At 56.5% G+C, this 19,972-nt stretch overlaps 1 protein-coding gene and 1 long non-coding RNA gene across 8 annotated transcripts in view; one reads left to right on the forward strand and one right to left on the reverse strand.

Moving 5' to 3' along the window:
* The first annotated feature begins 49 nt into the window (after positions 1-49).
* Positions 50-19,417, forward strand: LOC116541795. The gene is made up of 3 exons (XR_004264955.1): positions 50-172; positions 13,699-13,702; positions 19,406-19,417. It is a non-coding gene; the product is annotated as an uncharacterized LOC116541795 (long non-coding RNA).
* BRD1 (bromodomain containing 1) overlaps positions 10,020-19,972 on the reverse strand; it is a 44,687-nt gene continuing 34,734 nt past the window's right edge. For 6 of the 7 annotated variants that reach the window (XR_004264954.1, XM_032266275.1, XM_032266276.1 and 3 more), the window contains 5 exons: positions 14,174-14,309; positions 13,547-13,674; positions 12,631-12,740; positions 12,345-12,499; positions 10,020-11,164 (listed from right to left, as the gene is read on the reverse strand). Coding sequence is in view for 6 of the 7 variants with exons in the window: in XM_032266275.1 (XP_032122166.1) it covers positions 10,981-11,164; positions 12,345-12,499; positions 12,631-12,740; positions 13,547-13,674; positions 14,174-14,309 (713 nt within the window). In the remaining variant the exon portion in view is untranslated. Of the gene's footprint in view, positions 11,165-12,344; positions 12,500-12,630; positions 12,741-13,546; positions 13,675-14,173; positions 14,310-18,195; positions 18,722-19,972 lie in introns of those variants that run through there. The other variant, XM_032266280.1, reaches the window with a different exon arrangement.

The raw sequence follows: 19,972 nt of genomic DNA on the forward strand, positions 1-19,972 counted from the left end.
TTTTGTGTGTGTGTGTGTGTGTTGGGGGGGGGGGGGGGGTCCAGCCGAGCCTGATTACCTTACTCCCTGACTCAGAGTCTTTTCTTTTTTTTTTTTTAGTTGAACAGTCAACTCTCTCCCAGGTGTTCAAGTCGCCTGCTGAAAAGGCACAGAGATCTGTGTGATTTCCCGTGTGGCAACTCACTGTGCCAGCTGAAACAGCAGTGCTGAGATTCGTGGCAGTTGTAAGGTTTATTGCCGATGTAAAATGAGGAAACTGAGGCAAGTATGAGAAAATGAGAAGCCAATTTATTCAGCTCCTGGGCGAGGTTCTGTGGTCCAGGAAGGGGCCAAAGAAGTTGCGCCCGGCTGTTTAGGTCGTGGGGTTTTATGGGAAGGGAAGGTGATTGATTGGCTATTGGGGAAACAAGTAAAGGCAATTTTATTCGCTGTCAGGAAGCAGGAAGTGCCTGAAACTAGTTGCTGTTGGTAGGTGGGCGGGACTTTGGGTAAGTAGGTCTTGATTGGCTGTTGGGGAAACAAAGTGAAGGCAATCTTATTGGCTATTAAGAAGCAGGAAATGCCTGGAACTAGTGGTCATGGGTAGGCAGGCGGGACCTTGGGTAAGTGGGCCTTCCGGGGGCATACAGAGCAGACTGCTACCAGGCAGGGTCTGATGGGGCTTCTTTAAAAATTTTTCCTGCAGGGCTTATCAGCAGTGGGCTGGGGGTTGAATGCATAATTCAGTGCTGAATGTGGGCTTGGGTCTGGCATGTGGAGGCGGGTGTGGGGAAGCCATGCGGCAAGGCCAGATAACGAGCTTGGGTGATGATGCAGTTATCAGGCGCGGAGAGAGATGGATGTGTCCATTTAACCCTTTGTGAGGCAGCCAGCCTTACATTCCGACCTTTTGTATGATATAGGACACCGCTTCTTTCTGGCTACTTCCTGCTGAACAGGGGCAGAGTGGGGGGGTCAGTTGGCTGGTGCCTCGGTTGTGAGTCGGACATGGGGATGAGGCAGCATTTGATTTACAGCTACCCTGGAAATTTCCCTCATGCGAGCTTATAAAAACCTGAGAAAGAAAGGGGTTAACATTAGCAAAAGACAAATTACGATAATGGGGGTGGTGACAGGGGTTAGCCAGGTAAGTACGGGGGACTGCCACCAGTTAAGAGAAGAGGCTGGTACGCTTTGTCTTCTTTGGAGGTCTTCTTGAAGGTGATAGAGAGTGTTGACATTTTCTTCCACCAGACCAGTTTCATTAATATAATAACAGCATTGCTCCTGGAGAAAGAAGCAAGTACCTCCTTTTTCTGCTGTTAACAGGTCTAGGGCCCACCAATTTTGGAGAGTTACCCGAGCCAGTGACGTGATTTGTCACTGGAGGGATGCCAGAGAGGCGGCTGATGCTTTAATGGCTACCCGGAGTTTGTCTTCCAGTTGAGAGGCTGAAGTGACGCTGTAACTTAGAGCACCACTAAGAGAGAGGCTGACCATTATTGGGAGGAAGATTAGTTAAGCCCTCCCGAGGTTTAGTAAGTGTATTTATGAGTTTAGGACAGGAATGAGCTGGGGAGGGAGAGTGGAGCAGAAGAGGAAGCAGAGTAGCCAGGTTGAGTGGGGAAGTAGGATGGAGGCTGACTGAAGGATTTTTAATAAAGAGTAGATGAAACTTTTGTAGACGAGAGGGTCATAGGTGAGTGAGAGATTTGTGTGAGAAAAGGTCGGTTAGCCGATGAGGTGAGAACACTGAAATGGACTGGCGTAAGGTAATTTTTTGGGGTTTTTTGGTTAACTGTGTTGTTGCTTTTAGGGCTTGAAGGCAAGGCTGTCACCCCCTGACTGTGGGGTTAAATGGCTTGGACAAATAGGCTACAGGACGATATGTGGGGCCCAGAGGTTGGGTTAAGACCCTGACCGCTATTTTATTTTATTTTATTTTTTGTTTGTTTTTTATTAGTGAACAGGTGGAAGGGGTGGTTAAGATTTGGCAATTGAAGTGGGGGTGCTGTGGACAAGGCAGTTTGTAGAGTTTTAAAAGCTTGTTTTACAACCCCTGGATGGGAGAGGGGTGAAGGAGTGAGAGAATGGGTGCCCTCGAGATTACAGGCTAAGGAAGGGGTCTGGTTGGGGCAGGAGGGATTTCCATTAATACCCATAACTGACACCTGGGAAGGTATGCCAGGTCCTGAGTAGGAAGGCAATACAGAACAGGTAGCCTCCGTATTTACCAAGAAGTAATGGACTTACCCGCTACTTATAGCGTTACCTTGGGCTTGGCAAGGGTGTTAGGGGTCTCCGAGTCCAGGCCACGTTAGTTGTCCAGGAGGCTGAGGAGTTCAAATGAAGGGACTGCATCCTTTGGACAGGCTTGCCCCTCACATGGAGGTGCAGGGGGTAAGCATGTAGTCCGGAATGGGCAGTCTACCCTCCAGTGTCCGGTCTGTTTACAGGTAGGACAGGGTCCAGGGGCCGGATGCGGACGGGGGCACTGTTGGGCCCAGTGTCCCTCCTGGCCACATTTGAAACAGGGCCCAGGCGGGAACTTTGAAGCAGTCTGGGCGGGTCTAGAGGGTCCTGAGGGACCCTTTTGGAGGGGCTTTGATAGGCCCTTTGCACCAAACGCTTGGTGAGTTGCCGGCCTCAGAGCTGCCACACGAGCTTGGGTTTGGAGGCTTACCTGTTGCTGTAAATGAGCCTGGCAGGTGGCCTCAGCCTTTTCCTGTTGGCCATTAAAACTTTAAATGCCAGGTTTACCAGGTCTCGTATGGGAGTTTGGGGGCCCTCATCTGCCTTCTTTAGTTTTTTCCTAATATCTGGTGCTGACTGGGAGATAGAATGGGCTTCTAGGAGGGTAGCCCCAGCTAGAGTCTGGATCTACTCGGGTATGAAGGACCATAGTGTTAGTTAGTCAGTCTACGAAAGCAGCTGGATTTTCAGTAGGACCCTGAGTTATTTCCCACAGTTTATCATAATTAACCACCTTTTGGGCTGCATTTTCCATGCCCGCTAGGAGGCACTGCAGCATCTGATCTCAGTGGCGGTGGCCATTTTGGCCAGTTTGATAGTCCCAGTTAGGATTAGCCTCAGGGACCGCCACTGCACCCACTGGCATCTGAGGATTAGTGAGATGTACCTGATCAGCGTGTGCCCTGGCTGCCACAAGGAGGCGGTTACACTCATTAGGAGTAAGGGGAGAGGACAGAATTACATAAGTGTCATGCTAGGTAAGGTCATATGTCTGAGACAATGAAATTCCTTGATGTAAGTAGTAGGATTGGCGGAGAATGACCCTAGGCATTTTTAATGGTAGACAGATTGGTAAGGGAAAAAGGAACATGCGCTCGGGCCACACCCTCTGCCCAGCTACCTCATGGAGAGGACAAAGGAGGGAGTTTTCGTCACTGGGAGTGCTGCGTGAGTGAGTGTGAGCACTCACAAAGCTGGCAAATCTACAGTAAAGACAAGACCACATATAGAATTGACAGATAAAGGGTGGGTGCCCCCCAGGTGGGAGACCAGCTGATGCCTTCCCGGCCACGTCCCCGAAGGAATGTTTCAGGAGCATCTTGGCTAAGGTGTACCTGTATAACCCCCGGGTCTGGTCAACTCAGAACTGTTAGCCCTGAGGTGAATCACCGTTATGCCTTATGACATCCCCGTGGAACCGCGGGTGAGGCCCACACAAGCCCCGTAGCCGTTAAGCCGTGGGACTACACATAAACTTACTCACCCACACACTTGCTCAGGAATAGACAGAGAGAGAGACAGAGAGAGAGAGAGAGAGAGAGAGAGAGAGAGACCAAATGCACCTAGGTGAGAGCTGGCCTGCCAAAGGGCAAGTTTGAGATTGAAAGCTAGAGGTCTGATTTTAGTCCTGGGCAGAGCCCAAGCTTGTGAACAGGGCTTCTGATTACCCAAACCTTAGCCGCTGCTGCGGAGATGATCAGAAGGGTGGCTCGGTGTCCCAGGCTGTCCCCCCGAACACCGGAGACTACAAGAGGGTTCAGGAAGGTGGGGACATCTCCCTCAGATTCCTGGCCCTGAGTGACCCCTTACGGGGAGAAGACAAGAGTGTAGGGACATCTCCACTACACTCAGGTCCTCGGAATGAGGCCAGGGCCCTGGGGCCACAGTGAGAGACAAGAAGGAGTCCCCAACACGGCCATGGTTATGAGCAGGGAGTCCACAGAGCAGGCAGCGGGACAAGTTATGGGCAACAGAGTCTTACCTCGTGGCAGAGTGGCTCCTGGTCCAGCCTCGGGTGGAGGAGTCAGTTTCCCTCCCCCAGGAGGGGGGTCTTACAACTCCTCCCGGGTTTCTGGCACCAAATGTAAGGTTTATTGCTGATGTAGGATGAGGAAACTGAGGCAAGTATGAGAAAATGAGAAGCCAATTTATTCAGCTCCCAGGCGAGGTTCTGTGGTCCAGGAAGGGACCAAAGAAGTTGTGCCCAGCTGTTTAGGTCATGGGGCTTTATGGGAAGGGAAGGCGATTGATTGGCTATTGGGGAAACAAGTAAAGGCAATTTTATTGGCTGTCAGAAAGCAGGAAGTGCCTGAAACTAGTTGCCATTGGTAGGCGGGCGGGACTTTGGGTAAGTGGGTGGGACTTTGGGTAAGTGGGTCTTCATTGACTGTTGGGGAAACAAAGTGAAGGCAATCTTATTGGCTATTAAGAAGCAGGAAATGCCTGGAGCTAGTGGTCATGGGTAGGCGGGTGGGACCTTAGGTAAGGGGGCCTTCCGGGGGCATACAGAGCAGACTGCTACCGGGCAGGGTCTGATGGGGCTTCCTTAAAAAATTTTCCTGCAGGATTTATCAACAGTGGGCTGGGGGTTGAACGCATAATTCAGTGCTGAATGTGGGCTTGGGTCTGGTATGCGGAGGCGGGTGCGGCAAAGCCGTGCGGCAAGGCCAGATAACGAGCTTGGGTGATGATGCAGTTATCAGGCAGAGAGAGAGATGGATGTGTCCGTTTAACCCTCTGTGAGGCAGCCGGCCTTACAGCAGTTTTTTTGCCCAGGAATCTCCTGGTCTGCCTCCCTGTTTCAGTTCATTTTTAAATCAGATGAATGGCCAATCTGCCTTCCCAGGTCTCCAATCACCAGCTAAAAGGGCAAACAGACCAGTGTATTTTGTACGGAGAACCACCACACCAGGGTGCCGGCAAAGCAGGCGCACCGGCCAGAACAGCCGCGCTGGCCAAAATAGCTGTGCTGGCAACCCATGGGTCTCCTCCACCTGGGAATCTCCTGGTCTGTAGGCAATAAAAATCCGTCTGGAAATCTGGCGTCCACTCGCCTTCAGCGCTTTCACTGGGAGCTGCAATCCTGAGCTGTTCCTAGTCGGCCATCTTGGGTCCTCCTCTGAGTTTCTCGAGCAGGGTCCGGTTTGCAGCCAAGTCGCCTCTGCATCGCGCGGGATGCTATCTCTGAGGCCCGCAGGGAGAATGCAGGCTGGCACCGGCCCCCTCATCAACTCCAGGCGCGATCCCTTGTTTAGGTTTTTAGTGAATGTTTGCTTGGAGATTCTTTGCAATGTACCTGTTGAATTTTTTTCTGCTAGGTTGCTGCTTCCTTCTTTGGCACTAGATGGCACCATAGCCCAGGTTTTCCTCAGCTCCAACAAAGGACCAGCGTGCTTCCCCTGTCAAATGGGGGACGTCCCAGGGGAAATCCTGGCAGTGTGGGAAGATTGGCAGGGGGGTCCATGTCCGGGGAACCTATGGACTGTACCTCCTACCATGTAGCACTGCTGAACAGCCACTCTGATTTGGTGCCTCCTTACGTTGTATGACGGGGCAGTTTTCAGGGCTAGAGATGCTAGAACCGCCTCCTGCCTGTGTCTCTGGCTGGTCTCAGGGATATTTCTCCTTTAAGTCTGAATGCTTCCCTTAGGTTGAAGCAGAACAAGTCTCCTGCCAGGAAGCCAAGATAGGGAAGCTGGCAGTCCACCTTGAGCTCACGTTTTCCAGTGCAGAAGCTGTGAGCCAGGGGAATTTCCCCACGCTCGGTGTCTGGTAGACTGGGAGAAGGGACATCATGGAAACAGAATTCCAGTTATCTGCTAGCTCAGAGTTTATTCACTTCTCTGAGGCCCTGGGAACTATCTCATCTTCATATTTGATTTCTGGGATGTTGCTGGAGGTCATCTTGGTGCTGAATATTTGTTTGATTTTCTGTGGCAGAGCGATGCCAGCTTGCTTCTGTGCTGCCCTCTTGGAACTGGTCATCTCCATGTTTTCTTCATTTGCTTTTAATTCTGGGTGATAACTGAACTTCATAAACCATCATGCTCCACATGTGGGTCGAATTTGCCACATACTGATCCTCCAAGGTGGGGTTGGCCAACCCACCCTGGGTTCTACTCCCCACCCCTGATCTGGCTCTCCGTGAGGGTGGCATGGGAGGCAGACTGCTGAGCCCCAGAACCCGGCTGTCCTCACCTGTAAACAGGATGGGGTGGGGAGTCAGAGGAGGCCCTGGAGGGTCTCGGTGCTTCAGGTGGGAGTCCCCACAGCTGGGCTGACGTTAAAACTCTGGGCCAAGGGACCAGCAAGAGATGTGTTTCATTTGCATCAGGAGAAACACTGTCATGAGATAAGACAGAGCTGCGTTAAGAGTCGGTGAGTAGGACACTGTACGTGAGTCATAATTTCATGAAATCTCCACGCAGGAGGAGTCCTAGCTCAGCAGAGCCGCTGCCAGCCTGGTCAAGGGCCAAGCTCATGAGCAGGCTCCTCCCTGGGAGTCTGGGCTTCTGAGTACGTCGCTGAGTCTGGCCGCCCCAGCCCCAGGGCTCCCAGAAGCCCCCACTCACAGCGGAGTAGGCACCCCATGTTCCCTGGAGTGGAGACTTTGAGAGAGTTGGGGGTGGACACACTGTCACTTTGGACATGGATTATACTGAAATATGCATAGAATTTGGCTGTAATCTTCTGCTTTCCATGAGAAAAATGTGATTTCTGTAAACCAGCAGAGGCCTTCTCTCTTGCTTATCGTGTGGGGGTCATTTTGGGGATCCTCAGCCTTGGCACATTGCTCCCAGCCCCTGCTTCCTGGCGTCAACAAGCCCTGGAAGCTCAGAGGGATGGAACAGCTGTGCTGCCGGGGACCTGGCCTTCTGCCCGGCCAAACCTTGCTGCCCTGAAGTGAGCCCAGCAGAGAGAACAGAGGACAGCCTCCAGCTCCCGCCACAGACACTGCCTGGCCCGCTCCCATCTCTAGGTGGACAGGAAGAGACTGAGTCCCTCTCAGCACCATCCCTCAAGAGGTGGGCACTGGGGGAGGGGGTGAGGAGGCCCCTGAGGGTGACGGTGGTAGCCCCCCAACCTCCCTTCCTCTAGACACTCACAGGACTCAGTGCCACAGGCAGCCTGGGGGTGAGGGCTCAGCCATCAGGTGGGGCCCCGCACCTCTTGCTCCTCCCCCACAATTTCCTCAGTGCAGTGGGCGCCCAGAGGACAGGGCCTTTGAGGTGAGGGTCACCGTCCGCAAGACCGCAGGGCTAGACCTAGCCTCCATGGGGAAGAAGTTGCTGGTGCTCAGAGGAGGCTCAGAGACAGCACCGGCCAGGTGTGGGGACAGGTGGGGGGTCATGGACGGGGCTGAGGGACCCCCACGCTGAGAGGGCCTCAGGGGAGGGCCCATCTGCAGGAGGGGCTGCAGGGCCTCCTACCCACCCCCTGTGGTCACAGTCCAAGCAGGCCTGGGTGCTCAGAGCCTGGGCCAAAGGATTTGGAGCCTGTGGAGTCCCAAGGGGGTGGAGCCAACGGTGCACATGTGGGCTGGGACTCCTCGGGTCCGACTGAGGGTCCTTGCTCCACACCTGCTGCTGCCCCGGTTCCTATTACCCCCCGCAGCTGCCCACCCCAAGGCACTCCTGCGGGGCTGAAAGGGCCCAGGGTCCTAGCGAGGTAGGGAGGCCCCCGCCACTTCCCCAAGTCTGTGCCGGGGCATCTGTGGGGTGCAGGCTGTGTGGGCATCTCCCCACAGCCGGCTCAGTCCAGGCGGCATTGGGCCAGAACAGATCTGCTCACGAGGTGGGCGCCAGCCCCCTGGGTTCAGGGAGATGTCACAGGTTCTGGCTTTGGTGGAAAAGGCAGGGGACCTCTTGCTCCCTCCTCGTCCTGAGCAGCCAAGACACACCAACTCCCCAGACCTACAGGCCCCCTCTCCACGCTCAAGCCGAGCGCACCGCCCTGGAGGACGGAGGGCCGTGGGGAGGGCGCGCCACGGGAGAAAAGACCCCGGAGAGTGCACGACCGGCCGGCGGGCAAGGCAAGGATCCGCGTCTGACCTGCCAGGAACCCCTAGCCGAGGAAGGGCCGCCCCGCACAGTGAGTGCCGTCTACACAGCACGCTTCCTCCTTTCTCGTCAGCCCTGCGGAACCAGCCTCCGGTTCTGCACCTCGCGCTCTGGGAGCAGCGCCCGGCTTTGGCCAGTGCTCCCCCGGGACAGCCCAGCCTCTGCCCCGCGAGGCCCCGAGTGTCCAACGCAAGGCCCGGGCCCCGGGGCAGCGCGGGAGCCGGGCGCGGACGCCAGTCCTCCCAGCAGGGGCTCATCGCAGTTTTGGAGAAAGAAAGCGGACCCGCGCCCTGGTTCCTGGGCCTTCAGGCAGCCGTGCCGGCTCCCCGCCCCCTCCCCCCTCCCCCCGCCCCCCTCCCCGCCCCCACCCCGACAGCCACCTCCCGGGGGACCTCCCCCCAGGCTGCGCTTTCAGCCCAAACACAGGGAGGTCTTCCAGGAGCCCGCCCAGTCCCCAAGACAGCCCAGAGACCCCCTCTCCCACCCGTACCTGCCAAGCCCTCAGAGGGCGCCTGGAAACGCCCCGCACGGGAGGAGCCCCGGCTCAGCACCCCTGCAGGCGGCACTCACCCAGAAAACTCGCGAGATGCCTCTGAGCAGCCCAGAAAGTGTGTGGAAGGTAGGCCCAGCGCACCCCTCTGTGCGAGCAGCGACGGCGGGGAGGGACGTGCCAACCCCGTGAAAGCAGCGGGCGCTCCAGGCCAGGTACGCCCCGCAGGTGCCGGTCTTATTTCTCACTTTTATGTTTACATCCTCTTATTTTGCATTTTATGTCTAATAATATGCAGCTGGCCAGGTACAACGGCTCAAGCCTGAGATTCCAGCACTTTGCGAGGCCAAGACAGGTGGATCACTTGAAGTCAGGAGTTCAGGACCAGCCTGGGCAACATAGGAAAGCCCCATCTCTGCTAAAGACACAAAAATTAGCCGGGCCTGGAACCATGCACCTGCATCCCAGCTACTCCTGAGGTGAGGAAGGAGAATCACTTGAACCTGGGAGGCAAAGGTTGCAGAGAGCTATCACGCCATTGCACTCCAGCTTGGGCAACAGAGCAAGACTCTGTATCCAAAAAAAAAAAAAAAAAAAAACTAATATGCAGCTGCGCATTATACGGTCAATCCCAGGCAGTACCCCCAGCCCCTCCCGTAAACAAGACATGATCCCCACAGGGTGAAAATCCCCCACAGGGTAAGCCAGAAACAAAAATCTCAACGCTTCAGCGTCTCCTTCTGCTCAGACCCGCTTACAGCAGATTCCTGTCAGCAACAGCACCATCAGGCTGTGGGGGAGAAAGAGAGAAGGGGAGAAAACTGCACCCACCCTTAGCTGGGCTTCCCGGCAGCCCCACTGCTCAGGGAACCCCAAGTGCCCCGCAGCCTGGACCCTTCCAGGCAGTGGGTGAGCCTGGGGGCCACCAGCTACTGGTGGTGGGAGGGGCCTGCCAGGCAGGGCTGGCCGCAGCAGATGGGAAGCGCCTGCTCATCGCAGGACAAACTAGCAAAGGGAGACTATTTCCAGTTCCTATGGAGACATTACAAACAGTGCAGGCTTGACATTTTTATGTCACTGAAGTTTTAGAATAAAAATATGATCAGGTAAAGTAATAAATGCCATCCCATGACAACTTTTAACATAAAGGCATGTCCCCACCCCTCGCAGCCAGCACCCCAACCTGGCCTTGGGGGCTCACCCAGACAGCTAGTGCTACAGAAATAAAATGGCCACACTGTCCAAATCTTGACTTTATTTTTAATATAAAAAATGCAAATTTGGAAACCCACCCTACTTTCCCCCCTAACATAATGCTTTACCTCTTAAAAATAAAAATAAAGTACTAATTCTATATACATCACATGTACCATACAAAAATGTATCCAAAGTTTCTATTGCTACCAAAGTGTTCTAAATTAAAACAAGTTACAGAAAGCCCCTCATTGTAAACAAAAGATTACAAGTTATAAAATCAAAGTACACAGGCCAGAGTCATTTATACAACGCAATGCAGTCTGCTCCCAAGCCAAGTTGAATTTTTATGTGCCTGTATAAAAATGCATATCAATATACCTTTGCAAATGTACTTTTTCATTATAAAGCAAATGAATACACTTTCTACAATAAATAATCCGCTGGGAGGCACGCCTGCGGGGTTTGAGGTGGGCAGGATGAAGGGGGTGGGGGCGATGGGAGCAGGGACGCGCCCGCCGGCGGTCACGGGCAGCGGAGTGTTTTTGGTGATCTGCAAGTGATGTACACAGCATAACTTTATTCTCCCCTCTTTCCACAAAGTACCATTCAAAATAATGTCATTTTCTTTCTTAAAATACACATTTGTCATTGTAAATTTACATCCCGTCTTATTAAATAAGTGGTACTCTGTGTAAAGAGCATGATTTACAAAATTATTAAACATTCAAAAGTCTTTAAGAAAAAGCTACATATCAAAGAAAGTGACGCCAGCAGCACGGCCTGGGGACGTGCGACAGACGCACTGCGCTGCCCGGACGCGCCCACCCCACCCAGACGGAGATGGTTCCTAGAAAACTTGGAAAGAAAACCTCCCCCCTCCCTGGGGAAAAAGAATTAAAGAACTATGACTAAAAATCAGAATAAGTTAAGTTTTGAACAATATACAAATATGTACAGCTTATCAACACTATGGACAAGGAAGACCGCGCTGGGGGCCAGCCATCAGTCAATGTCACTGAGGTCGCTGGTCGGCTCCCCGTGGACGCGGCTCAGGTGGTTCATGGCGCGGTCAAACGCAATGCGCACGGCCTTCCGGATGCTGGAGTTCCTCCCTTCCATCATCTTCAACTTGTCTATAGTTTCGTCAATACCAAGGGGAACCATTTTGGACTTAGGAAGCCACTGCCTTTTTAAAAGGAAAAGCATGGGAAAAACCATTGCTTACATGTGGTACTGCAGCACGCTCCACGTGATCATCTAACAAACTCACTGCCCTCTGATACAAAGGGGCCCTGCTCAGCACCCACAAGACAGCTGGGCCCCGTGCAGGGACAGGCCCGAGGCCAGGGGTGCACCCTCCCCTCCCCGGCTTGGGGAGGTGGGGAGCTAAGTAAGGCATAAAAACCGTCACCTCCTCCATCTCCAAAACGTTTCCCAGTGCCTGCTGAGTGACAAGAGACACACACACCAAGCCCAGAGCCAGGGTGGGCCTGGAGCAGGGGCCATTGGTAGGGAAGACCCATCGAAGGGGCCTCAGCTGGACAAGGCGCAGGCCTCGCTCAGAGCCTGACAAGGAGCAGTGGCCACATGCCTAAGAGGCAGAGGTGGGCGCAAGGAAGAGAAAGATGGCAGGGGGTGCCCGTGCTGCCAGTCCTGCTCTAGGCACCACAGGCAGGTGGCCCCAAGCCCCTGTGCCAGGTCCCAAGAGCAGCCGGTCCAGGGGGAAACAGGAGGCACCTGCCCAGGCCACACACACAGGGTACAGCCGGGGCCACAGCTCCTCCCAGAGGCTCGGGCTGCCAGTGTGTCCTACACAAAGGGGTCTTGGGGTCTGAACCCTGGCACGGCACATCAGGGTCCAGGTGCTCGGGGGGAAAAAAGCCCAGGGCACGGGGGGAGCCTCCTGTAATGGGGTGGATGTCATCTGAACAGAGCTGGGTGATGCCAGGACGGAAGGCTCTAAGCACAGGGCCAGAGGCCAGGCCTGGGCAGGAGCATGTCTGCAGCACAGGGGCCTAGAAGCCCAGCGGAGGGACCCCCAGCACTACAGTGGACACGGGTAAGGAGTGCGGAGAGCCGGGGCCAGCAGGGCTCCGGTGAGAGGGAGAGGAAGCCATCGGGGCAGAGACAGACCCTGTGCTCAGAGCCTGTCCCACAGTCCCAGCAGGGCTGCTGGGCAGTGCCCTTCACCAGGCCCACAGCAGAGCACCCACCTCTGACTTTGTGCCAGGGCCCAGCAGACAGACCGCTTGCCACAGGGACATTCAGATCATGCAGCAGCCGTGTGGCTGCAGCTTCTCCACACTACCCACGGCCCCTACACCACCGCCCCGCCGGTCCCCGAAGTCTAAGGCTTCTAGACTCACCAGCTTCTCTTATTATCAAAAAAGAGAACAAGGAACAGCTTCTCGTCGGACTTGGTCTGCATGTGCTCCCCGATCTTCAGCACGTCCAGGGGTGGGGCCGGGATGGTGACACCATTGTGGTGGCCGGGCACTCGAGGCATCTTGGGGTCAATGATCTGCACAGGAAGGGCCCGCTGTGGTCGCTATGAGGCTCACACCCACAGACGACCAGCCAGCCCCCAGCTGTGTGGGCCTCCGCAGGACACGCAGGTGCCGGGGCCCTGGGAGCCACGAGAGCCACACTCACCAGTGCCGGGTAGGAGGGGTACCCGCTGCACTTGGCCCACACCACCTTCAGGGGCTCCAGCACGGAGGCGGCGGCGTCCGTGGAGATCCACATGCTGTTCTGACCAACTTCTGCAGAGAGACGTGCCAGGTCAGGACAGGGGTGTGCCCCACCCCCACCCACAAGGTGCAGCAACAAGGTGGGGTCACCCAGCAGAGCGCAGCTCCCAGGCCTTTCTCACCACCCCAGGTGGCCCCACTGCCTCTCCCAGCGGGGTCCAGGCCCGTGCATCCCCACTGTCCCTGCAGCCCACCTGGGGCCCACCACCAGCCTCTCACAGACCCAGAAAATCTCACGCCCTGTGGGCTGGAAGGCTGACTCCAGGTGCCCAGCACGGCCCCTTCTGAGCCCTCCTTGCCTCACGGATGGGACTCCCAGCGTGCTCCTGCCTCATCTAGGCAACTGGCACCCCAAATCCAAATCCAAAGTCCTGGCTCCCCCTCCACCAGACCAGCTCCCTGCTGTCCCTCCCACCTGGAGGGTTCTGACAGCGTGGCTGCCTTCCACAACGATGGCCGTGCCGGCCCCAAACCCTGGGCCTCCCCTCCCCCACCCTGCAGTCCCCTGTGCAGCTGCAGATCACCAGTGAAGCCCAGACAGCCTCTGCGGTGCCTGGAGACCAGGAGCCACACAGAGCTGGGCGCTCCACAGGAGCAAAAGCAGGACGGAGTAGGCACCATAGATGCCCCAGCAGGGCTGCGGCCCACACCCCTCTGTGTGCCGAACCCTGCCTGGGAAGTCGGCCCGCAGTGGGCAGTCGCCAGGGGTTCTGTGCAGGGCACCGTGCTCCCTGAGCCAGAGTGCAGCTCCCAGCAAGCGAGCGCTAAGACGCTAACCGGGAGGACGGAGAGCGAGCAGCCAAGTCTGGGGGACTCACCGGCTGCGATCCTGGCCGCCTTGGCGTAGTTCCCGTTCTCAATGCAGGAGATCAGCTCACTGCGGTCCTCCAGCGTGTGCCTTCGCACAAGGGCCGGCTTGCCCCGCCCACACTTGGGCACACTAAAGCTTCAGAAGGAAGAGCAGAGGGAGTCAGGTGGCCCCCATGCCCCTGGCTTCAGCCTCACTCGGGCTGCCCACCACCAAGCTGACCACAAGTCCTGCCAGGCAGGCCCCCGGGTGCGCAGGTCTGGAGGGCATGTGCCTGTGTGGCAGGGAGGGCTCAGGGGGCCATGCCTCACCCAGGTGCCAAACAGGGCAGACAGGTGGCACTGTGCCCACTGCCAGATTCTGGGAGGAAAAGATCAAATGTAAACTGAACTGCAAATTCTAAAATTGTGTTTGTATTTCACGTAGTGCTTTTCCTACTTCTGCTTGAATTCTATAAAGCAGATTGATGTGCAGCATGGGAAACTGCCCACAAGGCCCGAACACACATGAATCCCAGGACACGATGTTTCAGAGGGCACTAAGATGGGAGGCGGAGTGTCCGGGTTTCCAGGACAGCCAGGCGGGGCGGGCAGCGCTGGGGGCTGCGTGGTGGCAAGCGAGGGGCCGCGGTGCCCACCTCGAGTCGCAGAGCGGGCTGTTGCTGGAGGAGATGCTGGACTCAGAGGCGCAGCGTCGTCGGGGTGCGGCTTTCCTCCCCAGGCCGCCGCCCGGCTCCTGCTCGCTCCTCGCACCCCCAAAGCCGTTGGTGAGACCTGGAACACAGGCAGGCGGGCCCTGAGCTCGGCGCAGCCAGCGCATGCTCAAGCATGACTCAGCTCCACTACACTTGAGCACACCTTACAAAGAATGCTCCACAGAAGGTAAGAAGCATCCGCCTTTTCACTCCCAAGTCCCCGACTACAGTCCTTACTAAGTAAACTCCAAAGTCACCCATTACATGAAATGAACGGAGCCAGCTGCCGTCAGTTCCCATCACAGCAGTTTGTGAGGCACCGTGAAGATGCTCCTCTTGACAAGCTCGGCTCTCTACGGGCTGTGAGGGCAAAGAAAGCATGCCGAGAGCCTGTGCCCGGGAACACACGTGCCGTCTGTCCACACGGGCACATGTTGCATCGGAGGGCCCCTTCACCAGGCCGGGGGCCAGCAATGACACAAAAAACTGTTCCCAGCAGCAGAGCTCCAGAGAATAGAAAATCAGGTTTTAAAAAGAAAAAAACTCTTGGTTCAAAAGACAAGTATCAACATGAACTCAAAAATGCCGATGGAACGCTCCAAGACAGAAAATCCGGGGTCGTCCCGAGTCTGAGCGGTGTCCGGCCTCACCCACACAAGGCTGCAAGTCACTGGCCTCCAAGTGTCCTGAACAGCGAAACAAAACACGATGCACAACTCCTTCCTCTCAATGATTGAGACGTGTTTCATCAAGGCAAATCCCAACGTTTTCCTCCTAAAAACGCCTGACTTCATGTCAGTCAACGGGAAGCAACACATCTGCCTGAGGCCCCTCCACCAAGTCCCCCATGGGAGTCACAATGGGGGGAGGATGTCCCGGCCAGGGCGCCCTCTGGGTGTGAGGCTGAAGGGGTGTGTGAATTTTTTTTATCCAAAAAGAACCCCATTTTCCTACCTACCTCATCCTTGAACATTTTTTAAATCTATTTACAAAGGAAAACGTGTAAATTTATAAACAGCATTTCTTTAGAATTTTTTTTGGAAACCACATCTTGCTGTCACCCGGGACGGAGTGCAGCCTCGGCCTCCTGCCTCAAGTGATCCTCCTGCCTCGGCCTCCCGAGTGGCTGGGAGACCAGTGTGAAAGGAACGGCTGCACTGCAGGGTTTCCACCTACTTCACACCCTTCCCGTCTTCTCTCAAGGAGTGTGACTTTTACAAAGAGGGGCCAAATCAACCTTGATTGATAACCCAGAATGGAAAGCGCCCTGCTGCCCCCCACAGACTCAGGTCAGACACCGGCTCCATCTCTGCTGGACAGGAACGTACCATGAGCTCCAAGGGAAGCTCTGTTTCTCATTTTAACCTCGGTCATTTTAAGGCCAGTGGGGGGTGTCATACTCATTTCTGGCAAGGCAACAAATGTAAGAACCTACAGGAGAAGGCCTTGAACCACACGCTGAGCTGCCCCTGGGGCTCCACATCCTGCCCACACTCAACACTGAGCGGGCTCAGACCCTGCACACTCAGGCCCTGAAGGTGTCTCAGGGACTCCACCCAGCTCGCACCAGTAGCGGACAGGCGGAGCCCAGTGCCCCTGCCAACATTCAGCCGCACAGGCCCAGGGAGGGGTCTGCCAATGGGTGTGGGCCGTCTCCAGAGAGCAGCCACCAGCCTGGCGACCCACACCCCACAGCCAGGGCCACAGCGCACTCCAGACTCCAGGTGCTGGGTGGGCCTGCTCCAGGCTGTGCAGATGCAGGTCAGGGCCTGGGGGGGGAGGCTTTTAGCAGAGTGACTGGTCAGTCTCCACACTTGTGCCAGGCCCAGGGGCCGAGCGGTGGCCACCTGGGGGAAGACGACGACCCGTGTGGGCGGCCTTCACAAGAGCACCTGGTGATGCCAGCCTGAGGGCCCCAGCTCCAGGAGCACCCGCAGCTGTGCCAACATCCAAGGCCCCAACACAGCCAAGCCATGCAGGGGCCACTCACCAGCCTTAATGGCATGGAGTGGGGCCAGGCAGGGGATTAGAGTACAAGGCAAGGCCTCAATTCTCAGAAAGGAGAGAATGACAGAACATTCCCCCCTCCACGAGTTTCCTAAACATTCAGTGGGTGCACAGGTGATAACCAGGGGGCAAGCTAGGTGCACACATAGGTTCCGCGTGTTACCGTGAATACGTGACAGTGCCCAGGAAGATGTGGGCAGCACAGACAAACCCAGCCCAACTGAGACGCCGCCCAGTGGAAGGCCTGTGGGGGCAGGACAGCAGGGTGGCCACAGAGCCTGCTGACAGGCAGTCCAGGGGCTGTGGCAGTACAGTCACCCAAGAAGCCAGACCAGGCCACAGACACAGCCCAGGACACTCTGCAGCCGCCACCTGGAGTCCCCAGAGCCTCGGGGGAGCTGTGAGGTGGCCTGTGCGGCCCAGACCCTCCCTGTCTCCACCTGGGCCACCAGAAAATAATCTATGACAGCCATGGTTCTGACATCTCTCCATCTCAGCCCTGCCAGCTCCCACCCTGTGAGGGTCTTCCTGCCAGCTGGGAGATGACCACCATGACCTGCACCCTCGGCACCCCTGCAAGGACCTCAGCCCGGAACATTCTGAAGCCCAGGCTAGCCTTGAGGTGGGGCCCAACGTGAGGAGCCCGGGACCTGAGGTCTGCAGAGATGGGTGCCCGGTCCATGAGGCAACTGGAAACAGCAGGCACTCACGCCGGCCCCAAGCCTCTAAATCACATACATAGCAAGCAGCAACTTTCAGCAACTATTTCAGCAGAAGGAGGTATTTTTTTAGTGCTGAATGTAAAGCTGCTGGCTGTGATAAACACATTAAAAGAGGCGGCGGGTGCCAGGAAAGAGCCACTGCCCCAACACGGGAGGTGCACGGAATTCCCACGGCAGCCAGGGTCCGCCCCACCCGAGGGGCCTTCCCAGTGACCTCCTAGGAGCCCAAAGAAACAAACACAGAAATGTCCCTCTCTACCCCAAAAGGAGATGGCGCAAAGGTGTACCACAGCTCAGCCACGCGTGGTCTGTGGAAGCCTGCCTGTCACCAGGTGCGTCCACGGCACACCTCAACTGTCCCGGGAGGTCCCCAAAGGATCTTCTGAGAGACTGCAAACAATAGCAGCCGGGACACGCCCCTCCCTAGAGAGAAAAGAAGCCCTGGGGTCCAGCTGGGGTGGTGGAGGCCTGCAGGTCCGACTGGTGGGTGGCAGTCCCCTCTGGGCTCGGGCCTCCAGCCCTCAAACCCACGTGGACACCACAAATCCTCTGAGCCACAGGTGCAAGAACGCGGACCCCGATGAGTGGCTGCCGAGACGGCTGAGGGCAGGGACCCATGGGAACACATTCATGTGGCACAGGACACAAGCCCGCCCCTGCCAGGCCCTGCCCGCCCCTGCCACCAGCACCCACGCTGCCGCCTCAGCTTCTCCGGTTCATGGGAAGCTTGGCCGTGTGAAGCAGGTGCGCTGAGCCTGCACCCTGAAGACCAGAGCCCTGAGGGCCCCGTGCAGTCAAAGGCTCCAGCATCCGCGCTGCCCCAGAGGTGGAGAGCCCATCATCTTCAGCTTTCAGTTCACTTTTACTATCAATAAAAGAGCGTTTTTCAACCTCTCAATAAAAACGCACACTGAAGAAGATTCCACCTCCACCTGTTCTTGCTGGGACCAACTCCGTGACAATGCGGCTGGGGACAGTCACAGACAGACCCGAGGCCCAGGCTGGATGCCAGCACAAGATCCCAGCTGCGGATGCCCCACCCCGCGAGCAGGACTTCTCAGGTGGCGGCCACAGGAGCACTCAACATGGTGACCCGCACGAGACGAACGTCGGCGCTGCTCAAGAATCCACTGGGGATTGTGGGGAGAAGACAGAAAAAAGGGAAGGGGAGAGAAGACGCAGAAATACAGAAGACGCGAGCCAGTGAGTGAGCACACGCTGCTCATGCCACACACTCAGACGGCGCCGAGCCAAGTTCCTCCACACCCCACAGCACCGACACAGCACAACGCGCGTGGGCACGGCCGGGACACCCGCACCACCGGTCACTACGGGACAGCTCCGCACATGCTCAGGACGGGCCTGGAACGCTGTCCAACTGCGTCGTCAGCTGCGGCGGGCTCTCCTCTGCGTCCTTCGTGACTGTCCAGAGGGAAGGCTGAGGCGCTGTGACATCCCGCCGGCTCCAGGCGTGCACCAGGCGCCAGCACCATTCCCACTGCCGGGCTCTGACTTACAGAGGGGTGGGCTGGGTGGGGGCAGGGAGCTTCTCCAAGGGCTGCTGTTTGTGTTTTTGTTTAGAGGATGTTTGAACTGATGATTCCAATGTGATCCACAAGAATTAAGTGAAAGGCAAGATGCAGTGATCTTTGTGCATTCCAAAACGGCCGCTTAGCAGAACTCCAGTCCAAGTTGAGGTAAGAGAAAATGATTAGGATCCAAAGAGTGAACTACCCAGCACATTAGTGGTTAAAGTGAGAACCTGGAAAACAGTGAAAAAGCCATTTAGTCTGAATGAAAGGGCAGAACAGCTCAGCCTCCTCCCTGAACAGCCGAAGGACACCAAAAACACCCTTGCGCTCTCACGCCCCGGCACGTGCACAAGGAGACTCGAGGCAGGGAACAGCGGCGAGCAGCAAACTGCTTCAGGCTGGAAGGTTCTCGGCTGGTGAGCGCACAGTCGCGGAGGAAGGAAGCCACCAGCCAGGGCCAGCCTCTGGGGCTGGGCCATCGTGGGAGCAGAGGCCTGGCACACAGCACAACCGGCAGGCGGCCCCCAGCAAGTGCGTCGCCTCAGGACCAGTGACACTGTTCAGCCTAACGGAATCGTGCAGTGCTGGAGAAATGTCAGAGCACTCCGTGAAGTTCAGAGCACACAGATGAACGTTTGGAAAACATCAGAAGGTTCCAAATAATTTCTGTCCTAATACTGTGAAGAACTGCAGCACGGAGCAAGAAATCCCCTACATGCAGAGCACCAGAAGCCTCCGGTGAAGCCCAAGAGAGGACGGATGGTGGGACTGGCACCATTCAGAGCACGCCCAGCCCTCCCCAGATACCTCAGCCGCAGCAGTGGAACACCTCATGTTCCCGAGGGCCTCATCTTAACGCTGCTGAGGCTCCTGGCTACTCGGGAGAGAGCTCAGGAACTCACCAGCCTCCACAGAAATCCTCTGCCACTCGGGAATGAGAGCGAACTCTCCACTTCAGTCCAGATCAGAGGGCTCCATGGTTGTCAAAATCCACATGGGCCATGCTCAGGGAAGGTCTGCTCTATGCCCACTGTCACCACAGGAAACGGCAAAGCACTCTGCTCCAATGTGGGACAGTGGCACAGACGGCACACATAGTCTTCTACAAAAGACATCTCATGAGCAAGACTGAAAGGCTGCTGAGGACGTGGCTGCCAGGCAGCAAAACCGTCCACGCTGGGAGCCCACGGCTCAGGCAGGGCCCAGTCAGGTGGGGCCGCCTGGTGGAAGCCACTACACAGCCTCCTGAGGAGGGGAGGCCGCCTTGAACCCCAGCACCCAACACCACGACCGATGGGGCCTCTATGCACAGAGCCCCACACCTCTGCCGCCAAGACGTGAAAGCCCGAGGAAGTGGAGTGTCGGCTGAGCCCCAAGTTCTGCGTGGAGGGGATACCCGTGACTGCACCCAACCACCCTCTAGTACCCTGTGCCAGCGCACCTGCTTGCTGGCAAGGGATGGAAGCGCGTGGTCTCTGGTC

This window comes from Sapajus apella, unplaced genomic scaffold, assembly GCF_009761245.1.
Source record: "Sapajus apella isolate SASKATOON/1434 unplaced genomic scaffold, GSC_monkey_1.0 scaffold156, whole genome shotgun sequence".
Taxonomy (NCBI): domain Eukaryota; kingdom Metazoa; phylum Chordata; class Mammalia; order Primates; family Cebidae; genus Sapajus; species Sapajus apella.